This window comes from Cynocephalus volans, chromosome 15 (genome assembly GCF_027409185.1).
Source record: "Cynocephalus volans isolate mCynVol1 chromosome 15, mCynVol1.pri, whole genome shotgun sequence".
NCBI lineage: Eukaryota > Metazoa > Chordata > Mammalia > Dermoptera > Cynocephalidae > Cynocephalus > Cynocephalus volans.
Window position 1 is genome coordinate 95817879 of NC_084474.1, and position 18176 is coordinate 95836054.

The following is an 18176-nucleotide window of genomic DNA, read 5'->3' on the forward strand; positions in this document are numbered from 1 at the left end:
TATTCTGGCCACCCCAAAACATGATGGGAATGGGCTGGGGCCCAGGTGGCCAGCAGATCAAGGGGAAGTGCCCTGGAGGACTGAAGTGGCAAGCACAGGGCTTGGGCCACACAACCTTGCAGAGCTAAGGGGAGAAGTCCAGGCTTTGTCCTAGAGACAGTGGGAGTATGCAGGATTTCAAACTGGTCAGACCTGGGGGTCGGGGGCAGGTGACACCCGCTGGGACCTCTCTTCCCTGGATACTTCCAGCTTGCACTTTTGCTCCCTGGGGGGCAGAGTGAGGAAAGGTGGCCCCTCTGCAGTTAATGACCGAACAGACTGTTTTCTGGCTTTAGCCTGAACTGGACTTGTCACTTGCAAAGAAAATCATGAAGACTGAGAAGGCTGGAGCAGAGAGAGGCCACAGAAGACTGTGGAGGGGCCAAGAGGAGGATCGTGGTGGGCACTGGGACCACCGTGCAGGGATGTGAAAGGAGGTGCAGGCCTGGGGCCTGGCAGAGTGCTGCCCACAAAATGACCAGGACAGGAGCCAGAGCGCCAGAGTCTCAGTCTTTAATCACCAGAGGGCCGCACACACACACTCACGCTCGGGTTTCAGATCTTGTTGAAAGCGGCAATGTCCACACTCTGCACCTAAGGAGAGGCGGAGGGCGATTGTCATGGGGGCCGTTTCCCTGAGGCCCACCCACTCTTGTTTCCTGCCTGGCCAGCAACCTACTCTTCAGTAGGACTCGCTCCCCACGGACTGGGGCAGCAGGTGCGGGGCACGAGGCCCTCAGGGTCAGCCCAGTCTCCTCTCCCTGCCCCGTGTGGCCCCACTCCATACCCCTGGCACTTACATGCTCCTCAAACTTGGTGATCTCTTCTTCCAGCAAGTCAGTCCCCACCTTGTCGTCCTCCACCACACACTGGATCTGCAGCTTTCGGATGCCGTAGCCCACGGGCACCAGCTTGGAGGCCCCCCAGACTAGCCCATCCAGCTGGATGGAGCGCACACAGGCCTCCAGCTGGGCCATATCTGTTTCATCATCCCACTGTTGGAGAAAGAGGAAGGAAAGGCTGGGGTCAGCCATCCTCAGAATCCTGCAGAACTCCAGGGGAGGACCCTTGGAGCACATAATTGTTCCTTTAATGAGCACTCAGAAAAGTCCAAATTTATACCTACCCTGCCTCCAAGTTTCTATTTTTATCCCAAGATTTCTCAACTTGGCTTTAAAATCCCACCCGGACCCAAGAGGGCAGGAGGAGGGTCAGAGGCTGGGCCTCCAGGGCAGCCCCGCGCAGCCCCACTCACGGGTTTGACGTCCAGGAGGATGGAGGACTTGGCCACCAGCACAGGCTTCCTGGCCTTCTTCTCTGCATACTGCCGCAGCCTCTCCTCCCGCAGCCGTGCCGCCTCCTTGTTCTCCTCCTCCTCATCACTGCCAAACAGGTCGATGTCATTGTCCTCATCATCCTCTGCTGGCGTAGCTGCCTTCTTGGCCAGGGGCTCCACTTGGCGCATGGGAGACACATGCTGCCACAGGGGAGGGGAGGCTGAGACCCAGTCGGTGCCCCAGAGCTGCCTGGGTGGGTTGCCAACCAGCTCCCTCCTCAGCCAACTGTCGGAAGAGCCGCCCAAAGAGGACAGTGGCTATGTGCCCAAGCTGTGGCCCTGGGAGATGGGGACTATCCCACCCTGCCCTGGGCTTATCTTGGGCATCACTGTAAACCTCACTGTGCCTTGAGGACACCAGGCCCCCAGCCTCCAGCTCCTCTGCAGTGCCAGGTCTTGGGGATTGTGCTCACCTGGGTCTGTGGGGCTGTGGCCCGGTGGGTGGGTGAGCTCTTCTCCAGCAGGCTCAGCCGGGCCTCCAGCTTGGAGATGGCCTGCTGCAGGTCCTGCACCACTGCAGGGACAAGGGGGACACAGGTCAGATGGCAGGGGCTGGTGTGGGCCTCCCACCCACCAGGACCCTGCCTCACCGCCTCGCAGGTTCTGGTTCTCCACTTCCAGGCTGGCAATCCTGACAACAAGCTCGCTGTGGTCGCCACCAGGCCCGCTGGAGGCCCCAGGGCCTGAGCTCTGCAAGGCACAGGGAGCGGGGGAGGGCTCAGCACCCCAGCCTGCTCTCAGGGTCCCCTCATTCACAGCTGCTCAGAAGCAGAACCCTGAGGTTCCCGTCAGCCCCACTGGGTCCACCTGCTGTGCTCAGGACTGTGTTGGAACTCACAGTAGGAAAACTCAGGTGAGGGAGAGCAGGAAGCCCCTCCCTGTCTAGCAGTGAAGGCCTGTTGACCTCAGGAAGGGTGGCTTCTGCAGACCATGGTGACGTTTTCAGTCAAGCAGAGGGCCGAGGACAACCCAGACACCAGGTGGTGCAGAGCTCAGAGCCATGGCTGCTGTTGCCCAGTGGGGTCCCATGCAGCAGCCAAGCTCAGAAGCTGGGTGGGGGGCGGCAGGACTTACAGTCTTAGGGGCAGCCTGGCTCAGGGCCTCGGCAGGGCAGAAAGATGGAGCAGGCTGTGCAGGATGCAGCCAGCCCAGCGCCTGGCCTCCTTGGGCATGGGCACACACCTCCGCCTGGCTCACTGAGCCATCCTCTGAAGGCTCTGGGAGGCACAGTCGGCCACAGCTCAGCCTGATTTACCCCTGGGGGCCCAGCCAGGCTTCTAGCCTCCTGTCTCCAGATGCTACCCAGTCCTCAGTGAGGGATCTATACACATACGTGAGGACCCTTAGCACAGCCCACACCCAATGGGACAGCTCTGAGGACAGTGCACCTGGCCGTGTAGAGGTCCCAGTCTGACCCCCTCAGCAGGCCCCCATCCCAGGGCTTCTGTGGGGTGTGACTCAGGATCTGCTGAGCAGATGAACCCAGTCTCTGTAGCAGGCAGCAGACACTCTCACAGGCCCTTGCCTGCTGGCCCTGGCCTTGGGGACCTCCTGTCACAGCTCTTGGCACAACCAACACTGAGTGGCCACCCCTTGAGCACAGGCAGGAGCCAGACACTAAGGGTGCAAGGGCTGAGCCCTGCAGAGCAAGCTCTAGGCAAGGACAGGATCAGAGCAGAGCTGAGAGAAAGTGGGCAGGGCTGGCAGAGACCCTGAGAGCCCCTGGGGCAGAAGGTGGAGCACCAGAGGCCCACGTTTGGGGGAGGGCGGTGTGGAGACCCTCAGCAGAGCTCCTGAGGGAGTGGGGCTGTGCCCTCAGAAGCTTTAGCACCTTCCCCAGAGCCAGAGCCTGGGAGCAGCAGGGCCAGGGCACTGGGGGCCTCACCCCACACAGCAGGCCTGAGGACAGGGAAAAGGTCCCCTCTGAAAGAGGCACCAAATCAGCATGGGACCTGGGGAAGGGCAGGCAGGGAAGGGCTGGCAGGGAGGGGACCTGGCAAGGACAGGCCTGGGAGGCCCTGGGTTGCAGGATGGGGCAGTGGGGGTCATTTCACTACTGTCTGGCTCTGCATGCCACTGGCCAAAGCCATAGCTCTCAGGCCAGCGCTGGTGCCCCACCTCCCTATCTGCAGCCTCCCCACTCAGGTGGGGAATGAGGAAGCCAGGGGTCCAGGGTCCCCAAGTATATCTTCAACAGGGCAGATCACCCGGTCCAGTAACAGCCTGTGAGAGCTGGATGCAGATAGCCACCTCACGGCCACAGGCAAAGGTTCAAACCCAGACCGCCCCTGATCCTATGCTGGCACCCCACATAGTTCCCAGAACCCTCGTGGTTCTGAAGTCCCCTATCTGCTGAGCACCATCCCCATCCAAATCCACGATGACGCTAAGCTGCAATGTCCTTCCTGGGTCCCTGTTATGGGCTCAATAACGTCCCTCCAAATTCGTATTTTAGAGTCCTGACCCCAGTACCTCAGAATGTGAGTGGATATGGAGACAAGGCCTTCACAGAGGTGATCAAGGTAAATGAGGTCAGTAGGGGGCCCTGATCTGATAGGACTGGTGTCCTCATGAGAAGAGGAGATTAAGACACACACACACACACGGACAACCATGTGAAGAAACAGGGAGAAGACGTTGTCTACACGCCAAGAGAGGCCTCAGGAGAAACCAGCCCTGCTGCAGCTGGATCTGACTCCAGCCTCCAGAGCTGGGAGAGAACACACGTCTGTGGTTTCAGCTGCCCGGCCTGATATACTTTACTACAGCAGTCCTAGCAAACAGCCCCCAAGTCCTAACAGCATGCCCACCTGCCTGTCCCTAAGACCAGGACGTGGCAGCTGACCCCAACACAGCCAGGCAGGAGTTCCTGCAGCCCCACTGCTTTATGGGTATTAGAGCTCAATACACCTGGCCTGGGCACAAAAATCTGTGCCACCTCAATGTTGTGTCTGCCTGGTCCAAACTTGACCAGAGGGCAAGGCGGGAGCAGGCAGGGACCACGCATGAAGTAGGGCTGGCCTGTCAGCGACAGCACCACTTCCAGGGGACACCCACCCAGGGGGTGCCCCAACTGGCTGTGAGAGACAGAAAAATGGCCCCCTAAGATGTCCACAACATTTGAATCCCCAGGGCCTGTAAATACATTTCCTCACATGGCAAAGAGATTCTGCATGTGACTAAGCAAAGGATCTGGAGATAGCAGATGAGCCTGGATTATCCAGGTGGGCCCAATGGCACCGTAAGGGTCCACACAAGAGAGGTAGGACGGGGAGGAGACGAGGCAGAGGGCAGACAGATGGCTGGCTAAGAGCCACGGACAGCTTTCAGCAGACGGACCAGATAAGATCACAGATCCTCCCCTGCACTCTCCAGAAAGCGCAGACCAGCTGACACCCTGATTTTGCCCCATAAGATGGATTTCAGACTTCTGACCTCCAGAACTGTAAGATGAAAAATTTCTGCTTTAAACCACTAGATTGTAGCGATTTGTTAAGCATCATCAACTGGAAGTTAACACAGATCTTGGCCCTGGAAGTAGGGTGCTGCTGGAACAAACACCCAGAAATGTAGAGGTGGCTTTGGAATTGGGCAGCAGAAGGGGCTAGACGTGGAAAGACTCTGGGAAGCCTGGCAGAAAAACCCTGGACTGCCTTTAACAGACTGTTGGCAGAAATATGGAGCCCCCCAGTGTGTGGAAAGCAGGACAGCTCAGTGACAAGCTCTGGTCTTCAGCTGGGGAGATTTCTAAGCAAAGCATGGACACTACAGCCTAGTTTCTTCTTGCAGCTTCTAGTAAAACAGGAGAGGACAGAGGCTGAGGCAAGAACTGTTACGCGAAAAGGAACTAGGACTTGCCTTCTGGAAACCTCAGCTTCCCCAACTTGCATAAGACACTACAAGGCAACTCACTGACAGGAGAGCGCGTGCTGGAGCAAAAGCTGAGGGTGGCTGGACGGCCTGAAGAGGATCAAAAAGGCCAGAGTATTCAAATGGTCACCCAGAGAGCAGGTATTTGACCCATGGATCCCCACAGCCATCTCAACCAGAGCGAGAACAGAGCTGGGATCATCTAGTCAAGATCTATGAAGGAGCCACTGGCCTCCCAGTGTGGGCCCCTGTGACATTATACAGGAAACCCACAGAGCTCTTGAAAAATTTATACTGGCAGAAACACTGACAACTTGGACCAAAAAGGAGACAAGATGAAATCGAAGGAGGCTGCAGACCCCCAAAATTCTATCTACTGCTGATAAGACCTCTCAACAGCAAGTGAGTGCTATCTTTTATGAAAACTGACTCCAGGGCAGGGCAGGAGTGTGCTCAGGCTTTGAAACCTAACAATTTACCCGGGTGGATTCTGAAATTTTTCTTTCCATTGTCTCCCTTTTTAAATGCAAATGTCAGTAAATTTTTCCCTCTGCCTGTCCCACGATTGTATTTTGGGAGCAGAGAATTTGTTTTCCACTTTCACTGGTCCACAGGTGGAGAGGAATTTTGCCTCAGGATGGATCACACCACGACTCCCCCATGCATGATTCAGATGAGATTCTGGACTCTGAGTTGACGCTGTAAATGGTGGAGATTTTTGAGGATGTTGGTGTGGGGCAAATTCAATTGTGTGTGGAATGGATGCGAATCTTTGGGGGCCAGAGGGTAGACTGTGGTAGACAGAATAATGGCACCCCAGAGATACCCATGTCCCAACCCCCAGAACCTGTGACTCCCTTACCTTAAATTAAGTTCAGGATTCTGAGATGAAGAGACTATCTGGGTAGGTCTTGATAGTCTTGATGCAATCACAAGAATCCCGGAAAGTGACAGAGGGAGGCAGAAGGGTCAAAGAGCGAGAAATGTGAGGACAGAAGCAGAGGGTGGAGGGATGGGACTGCCTGCTGGGGCACACAAGAAATGTGGACAACCTCTTGGATCTGGGAAAGGCAAGGACTCTCTCCTGGAACCTCCATAAGGAATGCAGCTCTGCAGACTGAATTTTACCTCTGACCTTGAAATGATAATTTGTGTTGTTTTAAGCTAGAAGCTTATGATAATCCGTCACAGCAGCCAACAGGAAACAAATTCCCAGCCTTTAAGTCTAGGACGCTGTCCCCATCCCAGAGGGAGAATGAAGTCCGGACTCCTCTGGAGTAGGGAAGCCAGAGCAGCAGGTCTGCCCACCTTCCTCAGCCCGCCCGTCAGGCCATGCGCAGAGCCAAGTGCGGCCATCACCCTGAATTCCTGATCTCAGTGTGGGACCCGAGGTCAATCAGGGTCTCAAATTCAAGAAGGCACTGATTCTATGATCTAAATTCAATGCACCTGTGAGGCACCCACCCCTCTCCCTGTGGAGGGCAAGGCCTAAGAGGGAGGGAGGATGGCCCAGCAGACCCCCAGGTTTCTTCAGCAGGGAGCGAGCAGGCAGGAACAGGCCTGCAAGGTGTGCGCCTGCAGCACACTCCCTGCAGGATGACATAGGTCAGCCCAGGCTCAGCCCACAGCCAATACCACAGGTGCGGCCAAGGCAACCGCCAGCAAGCAGGCGAGAAAGGCATGGAAGGGTGCGAGATGAGAACACCTTCCACGGCGGTCTAGGTCCAGTCTGGGCTGGGAGGCCACAGCTCCACGCCCCATAAGAACAGCTCACCCTAACTTTGCTCAAAAGGGCAAAAATAATCAGCTGTACTTGGGGGAAAATCAGATGTGCTGTGTGGCAGAGCACACGCCCACGGGTACGTGGGCTACAGGTACTCACTCCAGCCAGGGATTTCTGGATGTTCTCTCTAGCTCTTGCAATGTCTCGGAGGATCACGCTGGCGCCATTCTCCTGCAGACAGTGCAGAAAGAACCAGTCTTTTTCTTTTTTCATTTAAAAAATTTTTTTAAATACAAGAAAAAAAAGGAGAAAAAAATTTTTAAAAGTTAAAAAAAAAGATCAAGAATCCTCACTTAGAGAGCAAGAATGTACTGTGCCGAATGAAGGCTTAGCAGAACCATGGAAAGCAGAGGGTGCTTGAGGATGTGACCAGAGGGCTGGGGTTGCATGCGGTCTACAGGGACTCCGTGCTGAGGCCTGCGCCCAGCCACCTCATCAGGACACAGCGGGAGTGTGCCATCCTTCATGTTGGGTCTGAGCCAAGCGCAGATCCAGCAACCAGGTGCCAGCCAAGGCCCCCCTTCTAAAGACCCGACTCCCAGAGCCTTGGGCAGAGCCACTTGACCCCAACATGCCTCTGCCCTTCAGGTGCCACCAGAGGCTCTCCTTCTGGCCCAGCCAGATGCTCCTGGTATGCCGCAGCCGCCCTGCTGGGCAGGAGAGCCAACCAGAGGCCCCAAACGCAGCCCTCACCTGGCGGGAGGAGCCAGCCACAGGCCCGTTCAGCTGCTCATAGAATTTCCTTTCTGCATCATCGTATTTGAACTTGTCGAACCAGATCTTCTCGTGTACTAAGAAGTTTGTAGCCATTTTTCTGCTGGGAGGGGAAGGAGAGATTAAGTGAGCAGGGCTGGGAGGAGGGGGTCCTGGGCAGCCCCTCGGCCCTTCAATGCCTCACCCCAGTGCCTGACACCGACTCTCGGCCATCCCAATCCTGCAAGCTCATGGACCCCAGTCCTGGGTGACAAAGGCTCCAGGCCCGGGAGAACACGAGTGGCTCTAAGCATGATGACACAAGCCTGTAAGCCCCCTTCCCCACACAAGCGGCCTTCTGCCAACACACACACCATCCCCTCCTCCTGCCCCCAGTATGGTCTCCCTTCAGTGCTGGGCAGGGTGCCCAGGTCTGTCCCCCAGACAAGTGGTTCTCAAAGTGTGGTCCAGGAATTCCTGGGGGTCCCCGAGGTGCCCCCCCCCGGTTCAATCAGACGACGCTGTGTTTACATCGAGCAGACGACACACACCAGCAGCTGGAGCACAGAAGCATCCACTAAGCCACACACGAGAGATACTTGCAGCAACATAGAACCAGACCTCTCTGCTCACCACATTTATTACAGGAGAAGCATTTTTCATGAAAACATGTTAGCTTATTATCATCCTCCAACAACTAAGCATTTTTAGTATTTCGGTTTTAATTGCTAATGTGGTAAAAATCAGTAGATATAATGAAAGCTCTTTTGGGTCCTGAGACCAAAAGTTTGAGAACTGCTGCTCTGGATCAGAGGTCAGCAAACTGTATCCTGTGGGCCAAATCCAGTCCCTGATCTGTCAGTGCAAGTCACATTTCACTGGCACCAAGCCACGGCCACTGGCTGCCATGTGTGCTCCCACTGCCCACAGAGCAGAGCATCTGGGCACACAGACGGCTGCACAGCCTGAACCACCATGCCATGGAATAGTCAGGCCACTCCTGCTGCCCTGCCAAGTGCGACAGAAACTGACCTGATCCTGCTCTGTTGCCAATGTTCTGTGCCGAGGACCCGAGGCCAACACTGGGTCTTGCCAAGTGTCCCCTCGGCAACAAGAAGGTTGAAGCTCCTAACTTTCCTCCACTCCCCTCACCAGCATGTTCTTGGTGAGCAGCCAGGCCACCATAAACACGATGGGTCCCGCCCCCAGGCTCAATCTTGTCAACCGGTAAATCCAGACCCCCCTGCCCCACCCCCAGAGTCTAGGGGCCAAGGTTGCTGCTGCTCCCCTGGAGAGCCAGGCAGCCATGGGACCCTCGGTTGGGGACCCCTGAGTCCTCCCCTGCCCTGCTCCACCTACCCCACGGCACCTACACTCCAGGCACCCCATGGCCTCACCACCTCTCTGCCTCTGTTGTCCCCCTCCCAACCCCTCCTGGAGCAAAGACCCCTCACCCAGTGGGAGATCAGACAAACCAGGAGTCCTTCAGACTAAGGCCACTGGACTGGCCACGTGCTCTTGTACCTGAGGTACCCACCTTACCTCAGAGGTAGTGACCGGTGGCGACAGGGTAAGCTGGGGGTAGACAGAGGGGCAGGCAGGGCCATGCTGGTGCCCATGTCTCACCCCCAGGGGAGCTCAGGGGCCAGAAACCCAGCCTCAATGCTCCCCACTTGCTCTGTGGGCAACCTCTCCTCAACCCTGGTGTGTGCTGGCCAGAGGGACACAGGGAGATACCCAGCCAAAAAGGGAGCCCTGCGAGGGGCAGCAAGATTCTGCCCTGTGCTGACCCCTTCCCTCTCCCCCCTCTGACAGCCCAGAACTTTCTGACTCTCAAGGAAAGAGCACTGCCCTGGCCTAACCCTCTCCTGTATTCGACTTAGCCGGGTCCAGAGTCTCAGGGAGAGCCCCCCCCGGGGGGCAGAGGAAGGAAGCATTATGGACCCCAGCCTAGGAGTACTGTCCCTGTGCCCACGGAGCAGGCCAGGCCCCTGGCCAGCACATTTCTCCTACTTGGGTCTCAGGCTGGACATGTACGGGCCAGACCGGGGACTGGGTCGATGAGCCAGGGAGGTGGCTTCGAGGCGCCAGGCCACGCGCAGGGCCTCGGCAGCATGGTGGCGGCACTCGGCACTGTCGTAGCTGGGCTTGCTGAGCCAGGGAGCCTCCGCATCCTTGTGCAGGAAGTACCAGTAGGGTGAGGCAGAGGGGGCCCCCCCGTTGGCCCGCCGTGGCCCGGCCCGCTTGCTTCCTATGGCATTGCGGCCACGCCGATCTCTGCGGCCCCGCCGGGCGACCTCCACCTGGCTGGCTCGCTCCTGCAGATGCACCTTCCCGGGCGGGTGACCATCAAATAGGGCCTCATAGAAGACCCTCTCAGCCGCATCATAGCGGGGCTTCTCCAGCCACACCTCCTGCACCAGCGCCTGCAGGCTGCCCAGTGGGGGCTGGCCGTTGGCTGGTGAGCTGGGCTGGCAAGCCAGGGCCAGGTTGGGGGTGGCTACCCGCTGGCCTGTGTCAGGAGTCCCTTGCCTGCTGCATGCCTCTGCGGCCAGCAGCAGAGTCTGAGACCACTCTACAAAAGCCCGCTCAGCCTGGTCAAAAGAAGACTTATTGACCCAGATCCCCCAGGTCACATGGTGGCAGGCCACTTGGCTTCCATGGGTGCAGGGACCCCAAGAGGCCAGAGCAGGCGGCTGGGCTGCCTGGGCGGCTGCATCTGCTAGCCTCTGGTGGTAGGAGCTCTCTGCCTGGTCGAAAAGTGACTTGTCTAGCCACACGTGGTCGGCTGAGAGGCCCACAAGGGCCAGGTCTGCCTGGCCAAGCCAGCTCTTAGGGGAGTGCTTCCTCTTCTTCTGCAGGGGCTTCTTGCCATCGCAGCTTGTCCTGGGATCAGTCCTGCTGCTGGTGTCGGGGGCCTCTGCCTCGTCGGTATCCTCAGCGTCCTCCTGGCCGGGCCCATTCACAGCTGGTGCCTCGTCCGGGAGCTGCTCGGCAGAGGCGGCGGCTCGCGTGGCCTCATGCTCATAGAAGTGCCGCTCGGCCTCCTCATACCTGTGCTTGTCCTCCCAGACGGTCTCCAGGGCAAGAGAGGCCTTCCCACTCCTCATCTTCCAGGCGTAGCGTTAAAAAGCAAGCACAAGAAGGCAGTTGCAACAGAGCGGAACCAACCGCGGGGACGCACCAGCCACACCACCTCCCCCATGCCCCTGCAGGGTGAAAGGCTGGAATGGCGAGGTGGGTCTGGGGGAGGGAGGGGGTACTGGGGATGCTTCCCAATGGGGGTTCCATGAGAAGACATGCAGGGCTCAAAAGACAAACCTACGTGAGGAACATCTTTTAGTAAAGCAAAAAATAAAAACTACAAAATCTATCTTTACTAATGCAACATGCACCATAGCTCTCCAAAAAGGGTCTTGAGGACATCATTTCCAAGCCTCTGGCCACAGAAACCTTTTCTTACAGAACCACCAATGAGGGTTGTCAGACAAAACACAAACAGGATGTGCTCAGTTAAATTTGACTTTAACGTGAATGAATGAACTTTTAGTATGAGTAAGTCCCATGAAAAATGTGAGACATACTTACACTAAAACTTATTCACCGTTGACCTAAAATTAAGTTGAACTGGACTTCCCATGGTTTCTGTGCATGCTAAGCCCAGCGCCCTCCACATGGCAGCTGGAGGATGGGAGGTCTCATTGGGGCACATCACCTGCACCACCATGGCCACACCGCCGCCCTTTTCCAGCACAGCCACAGAAGGTCTCAAAAAGGGATGGCCTCTCTGTGGGCCTGAGTGACCTCGCCAGGGAGGGGGCCAGGCGGCCAGGAACGGGGTGGAAGTCATATTAACGGGAGACAGCAGGGGAGATGCAGTGGCCAGTATAAAAGGGAAGGAGCCGAGTGCCTCAGGCAGCTGCCCTGCACCCGGAAGTGACCAGCCTGCACATGTGGGTCCTCCTAAACTAAAGCGGCATGTTGGGAATCTCATAGTCCCAGGAGGGCAGGAGGCAGGTTGTGAGGTTCTCCCCTACTGCTATGTGCCAGTGGGCTTAGCTCTTGCCCTAGGCGCCTCCACTGCCCCGCTGGACACATTGCTCCCTCAAGCTCACAGTAACCTCTGCCATCAGCTGCCCCTGTGCAAAACCAGGGACTGCTGGCTCTGAAGCCTGCACCAACAGCCACACAAAGAAACAGTCTTGCCCGCTGGGGCTCCTGGGTCCTGATGGGGACACAGGCCCCTACTCTGCTCCCAGGTGTCCAGGTGTGCTGCTGTGGAAAGGAGAGGCCCCACAGACTCTGCCAGCCGGCCCAGGACGCTGGGGCAGCACTCTGCTCAGCAAGGACAGGGGTCTGCGCTATCGCAGTCTCTGGCCAAGAATGGCTATGCCCAGAAAGCCAGGGGCAAGTCTGCTCTTAGGAGAGGTATGGGCCCCTGAGCTTAGCTCAGTTGGCTTGCCCTGGAGGACTGGCTGTGCCCTGTCACAGGATTCCTTCCCAGACAGACCTGACTCTGGGCTCTGCTCCCCAAAGCAGAGAGCGCCTGGGCCAACTAGCCAACACCCAGGAGCTAACTTGAGAGGGGCTGTGCAGCTGTCCCTTACGGACACCTTTACTGTCCTGCTGCTTCTGTGGGTTCATGTAGTGACATCTAAAGGAGAGCAGATCCATCAGGCCCCCGGGTGTGATCAGGGCCACCCACCTGGTCTTCACCCAGAGGAAGGGCAGCCTATGACCTAGAAGTAAACCCTTCACAGCGCTGGCTGCAGGGTCTACAACCCTTTCCTAACACCCACCCCCAACAAAACCAGTGCCTGATTCCAACGATACCAGTGGGTGTTTGCCTGTCTAAATCCCATACATGGAAAAGGCCTTCTGTGAAGGTCTCCTGTTCTGTCTTGAAGCCGCGTCCCCAGGTGGAGGCTGAAGTCCTTCAGGGCGGGCTGTCAGGCTCCCTGTGTGAGTGCCAGCAGGGAGTGCCAAATGGACCCATGAGGCCTGGGGCCATCCCCTCACTTTCTGTCTAGGCTGGGGCAGCACTTACCAAGGCCAGGCTGATGAGGCAGAGGCAGGGGTGGGGGTGGGGGTGGGAGGTAGGAGCGGAAGCCCAGGAGGCAGGGCATTGTGACATCACCCACTGTCACTGAGGGGGCACCAGGACTGGCCTAGAGCTGCAGACTAACCTAAAGCAGGGCCATCTGCCCTCTGACCTCTCTGGCCATCCAGGCCCCCAGGGACCCTCACCAGCCACTTGGCTCCTAAGGAGCAGCACAAGTCTGGGCTGACCCCTTCAGCAGCACCCACTAAGCTGACCCAGTACCGATACCCTGCCTGACCTTAGTGGCCTAAGTGACCTCAGACCAGGCTCCTGGGGCCTATGGGCTGGAGCTGGAGCTCAGGGAGGGGAAGGCACTTCTAAGATAAGGGACAAGGGACAGGGCAACTGAGATTGGTGCTTCCTTGGGCCACATCCCCACGTGCTGTTGCCACTTCCTGCAAGGAGCAGTGCACCACATGTGGACCTGCCTGGCACCAGGCCTGGATGCTGTGCAGAGCCACACAGGGTGCCCACTCGCCACCAGGGCAGTTGTCACACCACTGTCCTGCCTGGCATACCAAGTCCTACACAGGGACTCCCTCAGGTGCAGCGATGGCTGGTGCGGCAGGGAGGGGCTCCCTGGCTCAGGTGAAGGGAAACAGGGTCCAGGACAGGGGGTTACTTACTTTGCTTTGACCTCCTAGGACAGCAGGAAGGAAAAGCAGCAAGGTTAGAGGCAGTCGGAAAGGCTAACCATGCCAGATACACCACTCAGGGCAGCCAGAACAGGCTGGAGGGCCTTTTCAGAAGCTGCTTGTGGGAGTGACATGGAGGTGAGTTTGGTGCAGAGAGAAGAAGGACACCAGACAGACCTGCCGCCACCACAGCCCAGGCAGTGGCCGGATCCATGTGCTCAAGGCAGCACTGCTCCACCAACCTTTCAAATGGCAGCTCTTGGGGTTCCCGTTAGCTGGAGCCCAGGCAGGCCCTGGGGGACAAGCAGGGACCACTATCTGAGCCACCCTCTCCCACCCTGTCCTCATCTACGCCCAAGGCAATCTGGGGCTGGGTGACTGAGCACCCACGAGTACCCCCCTGGAGCTGCTGAGGGGATCCCCGAGTCCCTCCCTGCTCTGCCATGCGGTCTAGGCTGCTGGAGGAGGCCTGGAAGACGGTAAGGATGACCCTCGAGGAGCTGAGCAGCCACCAACTGCCCCTACTGGGACAGGGCCTCTCCCTCAGCAGGGGCCACCATCAGGGTGGAGGGCAAGAGAACAGGCGGGCAGGGCTGTCACCCAAGGGCTCCAGCACGGGCTACACAAGCCTTTCAAGGGACACAAAGTCCTCCCAGAATTACTCTCCCCTGGTGCTCAAAAGGACAGGACCTTCACCACGTTGACAACTCGGCTAGATACACTAGATGACCTGCCCCGGTCCCACAACAGCCACCTTGGGGCACAGCTCACAGGACCCAGCCACTCTGCCTTGCCCTGGGGTGGGACTGGGCAGGAGCACCATCCCCCCAGTAACCAGAAAGCCCTAGAGATCGGTTGTCCTTCTCTGACAGGAGCTCTGCCCCCTGGGCCCCTGCCTGCCTGTCTACCCCATGGTGAGGCAGGGAGGCGCCAGGTGCCCTGCAGGACCCAGGTGGACACAAGGACCTAGTATGAGGGGGAGGTAGCTGCCCCAAGGGAGCAGAAAAGGGGGTCCTCGGCAGGCTCCCCCACAGAGAGGAGGGCTTTCCACAGACATCACAGTGAGCCACATTGGGGATCCAGTGGCCAGGCCTGTCACCTGGCAGACAGCTTCCTGTACAGCCAGCACTGCCTCCAGCTTCTCTGAGCCCACCTCTGGATTTCCCGACCACCCACCCCTGAGCGAGTGTGCCAGGAGGACCCGCGGGATGATTGTGCATCTATCCTAGTAGAAGAATGAGTCTGAGTTTAAACACCTCCCTTAAGGACACACAAACGCATGCCTACAGCTGTCCAGGAAGAGCAGCCCAGAAGCAAGAAGCCGCGTGCGTCTCTAGCCCCCAACAGGAACATTTTTTCCCACAACTGCATTCCTATGAAAATGGCCAGCTCCTATTTCTCTCCTGAAGTTTATCCAGGCTGTAGCAAAAGCTCGCTGAAAGAGCATGGAGAAGAAAACTAGCTGCCAGAGAAGCAGCCTCGACAACACATAGTGAGGACCAGAGGGAAAATGGCCCAAGGAGTGCCCCCAACTGCTGCTGGAAGCAGGCTGGACCACCAGGCTGAAGGGCCCACCACCAGGGCCCAGCCCTAGCCTGTCAGGCCCATCAAGACCTCTCCTGTGAGAGGTGGACAGTGGCAGCTGAGCACCAAGCCTGTTAGCTGGCCACAGTTCGAGGGTGCTGCGGGACCTGAGCCCTAGGAAGCCCTGGGAGGGATCTTGCCCCACCGGACCAACAGGACCCATGGTGCAGGCAGCCAGTATGCAAACCAGGCCTGGATGGGCCCTTGGTCCTGGTGAGAGGTGCCCAATACAGCCCTGTGGGGCCATCCAGCCAAGGGCCTGGTGTGGGCAATGCTCAGGAGATCCTTGCTGAATGAATCCACTGGCCAGCCACAGCTAAGGCAAACGCATGCTCCAAAGTATGTGCAGGGCCTTTGTGGTCAGGCCTTATCTGACCTGAAAAGGGAGACTGGGGGCAAAGGGCCCTCATGGCCTCTGCTAACCTGGGGGGAGGGGACAGTTCTTGCACTGCCAGGGCAGGATCTGGCAGCAGCCCCCGCCAAAGACACTGCTGGCTGGAGATGGGCCCTGAAGGAAGGTGAGGACATGGCATGACAGAGCTGTGCCCACCAAGGTGCTGGGCAGCCTGGAGGTCTCCATGTGCCTGGGTGAATGGGGAAGGTTTCTGGCAAAAGTTGGCTCCCTAGGCCCTGCCCTCCACACCACCTTCCCTCCTCTGGAAGCCATGTGACACACGCACGCACACACACACGGCTCCCACATTGTCCATGTCACACACACACACACACGTGTCACACACACACGTGTCACACACACACGTGTCACACACACACGTGTCACACACACACGTGTCACACACACACGTGTCACACACACACGTGTCACACACACACACACGTGTCCCAGATTGTCCATGAGGTGGGTATGAGGTCTGCCTGCGTAGCCTGGCCTGAGGTCTCCGGCTGCCTAGTAGAACTTTCTATAACTTCAGTGCCCAAAGGCGTAGCTTCTAGCACTTGAAACGTGACTAGGGCAGCCTAACATATGTGCACACAGGAGCGATGCCTTTGGGTTCTTAGGGACAAAAACTCTCCAAATTCCCACACAGCCACTTTCCTGCCTCTGACTGCTAGACATTCCAGCTCTACTCAAGTGCTAACCTGTCCTGAGGCACGAAAGGGGCTCTGCACACCTCAAACCCAGATGGTTGATGCTGTAGTAGCCCAAGCCACCTCACCCCAGGCCCAGCCAGCCCCAACAATGTCATCTTAAATGCCACTGCAGATCAATTCTATTTCTGTCTCAGCCCGTGGTGCCTTGGCTTGACCCAACCACTTCGGCCCAACCCAGCCATGGTGCTTTCTGGGCAACTCCGGTCTTGTGCATGCCTTGACCCTTCCACACACACCTGTCAACACCTATGCCAGACCTCACAGAGGTGGGGACAGGGGTGTGACATTTTACACACAAGGAAACTAAGGTTGGGTGCCTGTGTGGCTGCCCAAGGCTGCAAAATCAGTGAGGCGAGAAGCTCAGGACCTATGGCAAGCTCCAGCACCCATCCTTTGCATGTCTCCCTGCCACCAGCTTCCAACACGCCTGTCATCTTACAACACTGGCACAGGACAAGGACCCTGCAAATGCTCCCCAAAATGCTGACGCCAGCACACAGCACAGCAGAGGCACTCTTTTTGTTCACCAGACACCTGTCTAGCACATGTGCCCACACTCGTGCTAAATCCTGCAGCCTCACTGGCTCCCCAAGAGCAAAGCCCAGGGGCGGGCCCTGCAGCAGGATCCTCCAGAGGGTAGGAAGCCATCCCGAGCACATCAAGGGCAAGGAGGTGGCTCCACTGGCGGAGAGCACACTCCAGCTGCTCATGTGAACCCCAGCAGCCCACAAGAGACACTGCTGCCCCCCGCTGCAGGATGAGGAAACAGACGCCCGTGCTGTACTGGCCACTGCACAGCCTGGAAGGGCACCTGCCCTTCTTTCAGACCACCCCCCAACCCCCAGCCTGCCTCCAGATGGATCCTGGGCTCTGCTGCCCTTGGGGATTGGTTTGGGCCCAGAGAGCCCCTGCAGGAAGGCCTAGGAGACACTCAGGGGCTCATGTCACATCTGCCTGTTACCCTGTCCAGGAGGGTGCCTCTGCTGCACCCCCATCCCCAACAGTGGGCTGGGCACACAGAAGGGCTTAGAAAATGACCACCCGTGTGTGAGCCAGCCTACTTAAAGGCCCATGGAGGCCAGAGACAGGGATGGTCAGAACTGCAGGAGCCTTCTAACGCGAGCTGACCTGCCATGCCCATCTCCTCCAGAGGTGAGTTGCAGGAACCACCACTAAAGTTTAACTACACAAATAGCTCTTTGGCTGCGGGGTGGCCCTTCATTCTGGAAACCAGCCCTGATGTCCCATCAGGTCCCCACCCCACCCCCTCTGCCTTCTCCTTCCACTTACAGTCTCTGAAAGTGCGTGCCTACTAGGAACAGCACCACTGCGCCCTTCGGAGGCTGGCTCTGACGTCACCTCCCAGAAACTGCCCTGGCCCTGCCCCCGTGCCTATTCCCTCTGTGCCCAGAGTCCGGCGTGCGGTAGATTCTTAATAAACACGTGCTAGGCGAAGGCAAGGCTACATGCCCGACCGACATGTGAGGCTGATGTTCTCGCCATCCACGGAGACGAGGCCAACACAGACCCCAGGCCCCGGCGGCCCGGCGGGGGGCTTCCACCAGGCCGGTGTCCGGCCCCTCCAGGGCGCGGGCTGCCCCCGGCCACCCCCGCCCTCCGCCGGCCACGCGCCCCCCGCCCTGACCCTCTGCGCTAGTCAGATTTGTCCCTGTCCTTGCACCCCGAACCCGCGGGCCTCTCCGGCACGTGCGGCTCCTCGGGCAGGAACCGCGGTACTCACACGCCAGCCAAGGACGGGAGGACCGAGCGGGAGGGTGTAGGGCGCGGGACGGCCGAGGAAAGGGCGCGCCGCCCGGTCGCGCACGGGAAATGAGGCACCGGACTCTACCAAGCGCCGCGGCCCGGGGCCGCGGGGGAACGCCGCCCTCGCGCCGCCCCGCCTCGCTGCCGGGGCCTTCGGCGCGACGCGCCCTGTCACCGCGAAGGAAGACGGTCGTCGGAGACGACTACAGAGACCGCCCTTCCCGGAGGAGACGGAGCAAAGACCCGGGAACAGGAGCG

At 58.3% G+C, this 18176-nt stretch overlaps 1 protein-coding gene across 4 annotated transcripts; it reads right to left on the minus strand.

The window, feature by feature from the left end:
• Positions 1–536: 536 nt before the first annotated feature.
• Positions 537–17992, minus strand: EEF1D (eukaryotic translation elongation factor 1 delta). Of its 4 annotated transcripts, none has more exons than XM_063079761.1 (8): positions 17896–17992; positions 7722–7845; positions 7128–7199; positions 1966–2065; positions 1789–1889; positions 1295–1516; positions 840–1034; positions 537–633 (listed from the first exon to the last, which is right to left on the minus strand). In XM_063079761.1, the coding sequence occupies exons 2-8, from the start codon at positions 7836–7838 to the stop codon at positions 595–597; spliced, it is 846 nt and encodes a 281-aa protein (XP_062935831.1). In that variant the 5' UTR covers positions 7839–7845; positions 17896–17992; the 3' UTR covers positions 537–594. The 4 variants fall into 4 exon arrangements, with proteins under 4 accessions (XP_062935831.1, XP_062935832.1, XP_062935828.1 ...); XM_063079762.1 differs by having other exon boundaries at positions 7722–7842; positions 17896–17982; XM_063079758.1 differs by lacking the exon at positions 17896–17992 and adding an exon at positions 9735–10846.
• Between the last annotated feature and the right edge of the window lie 184 nt (positions 17993–18176).

Excerpts from the sequence above, each read along its gene's own strand:
- EEF1D (XM_063079758.1), bottom strand. The coding sequence starts at position 10,831 with ATGAGGAGTGGGAAGGCCTCTCTTGCCCTGGAGACCGTCTGGGAGGAC. Across the intron at positions 7,846-9,734 it reads ATGTCCAGCCTGAGACCCAA|CAGAAAAATGGCTACAAACT; the intron begins GTAGGAGAAATG and ends TTCCCCTCCCAG. Across the intron at positions 2,066-7,127 it reads TCCAGAAATCCCTGGCTGGA|AGCTCAGGCCCTGGGGCCTC; the intron begins GTGAGTACCTGT and ends TGTGCCTTGCAG.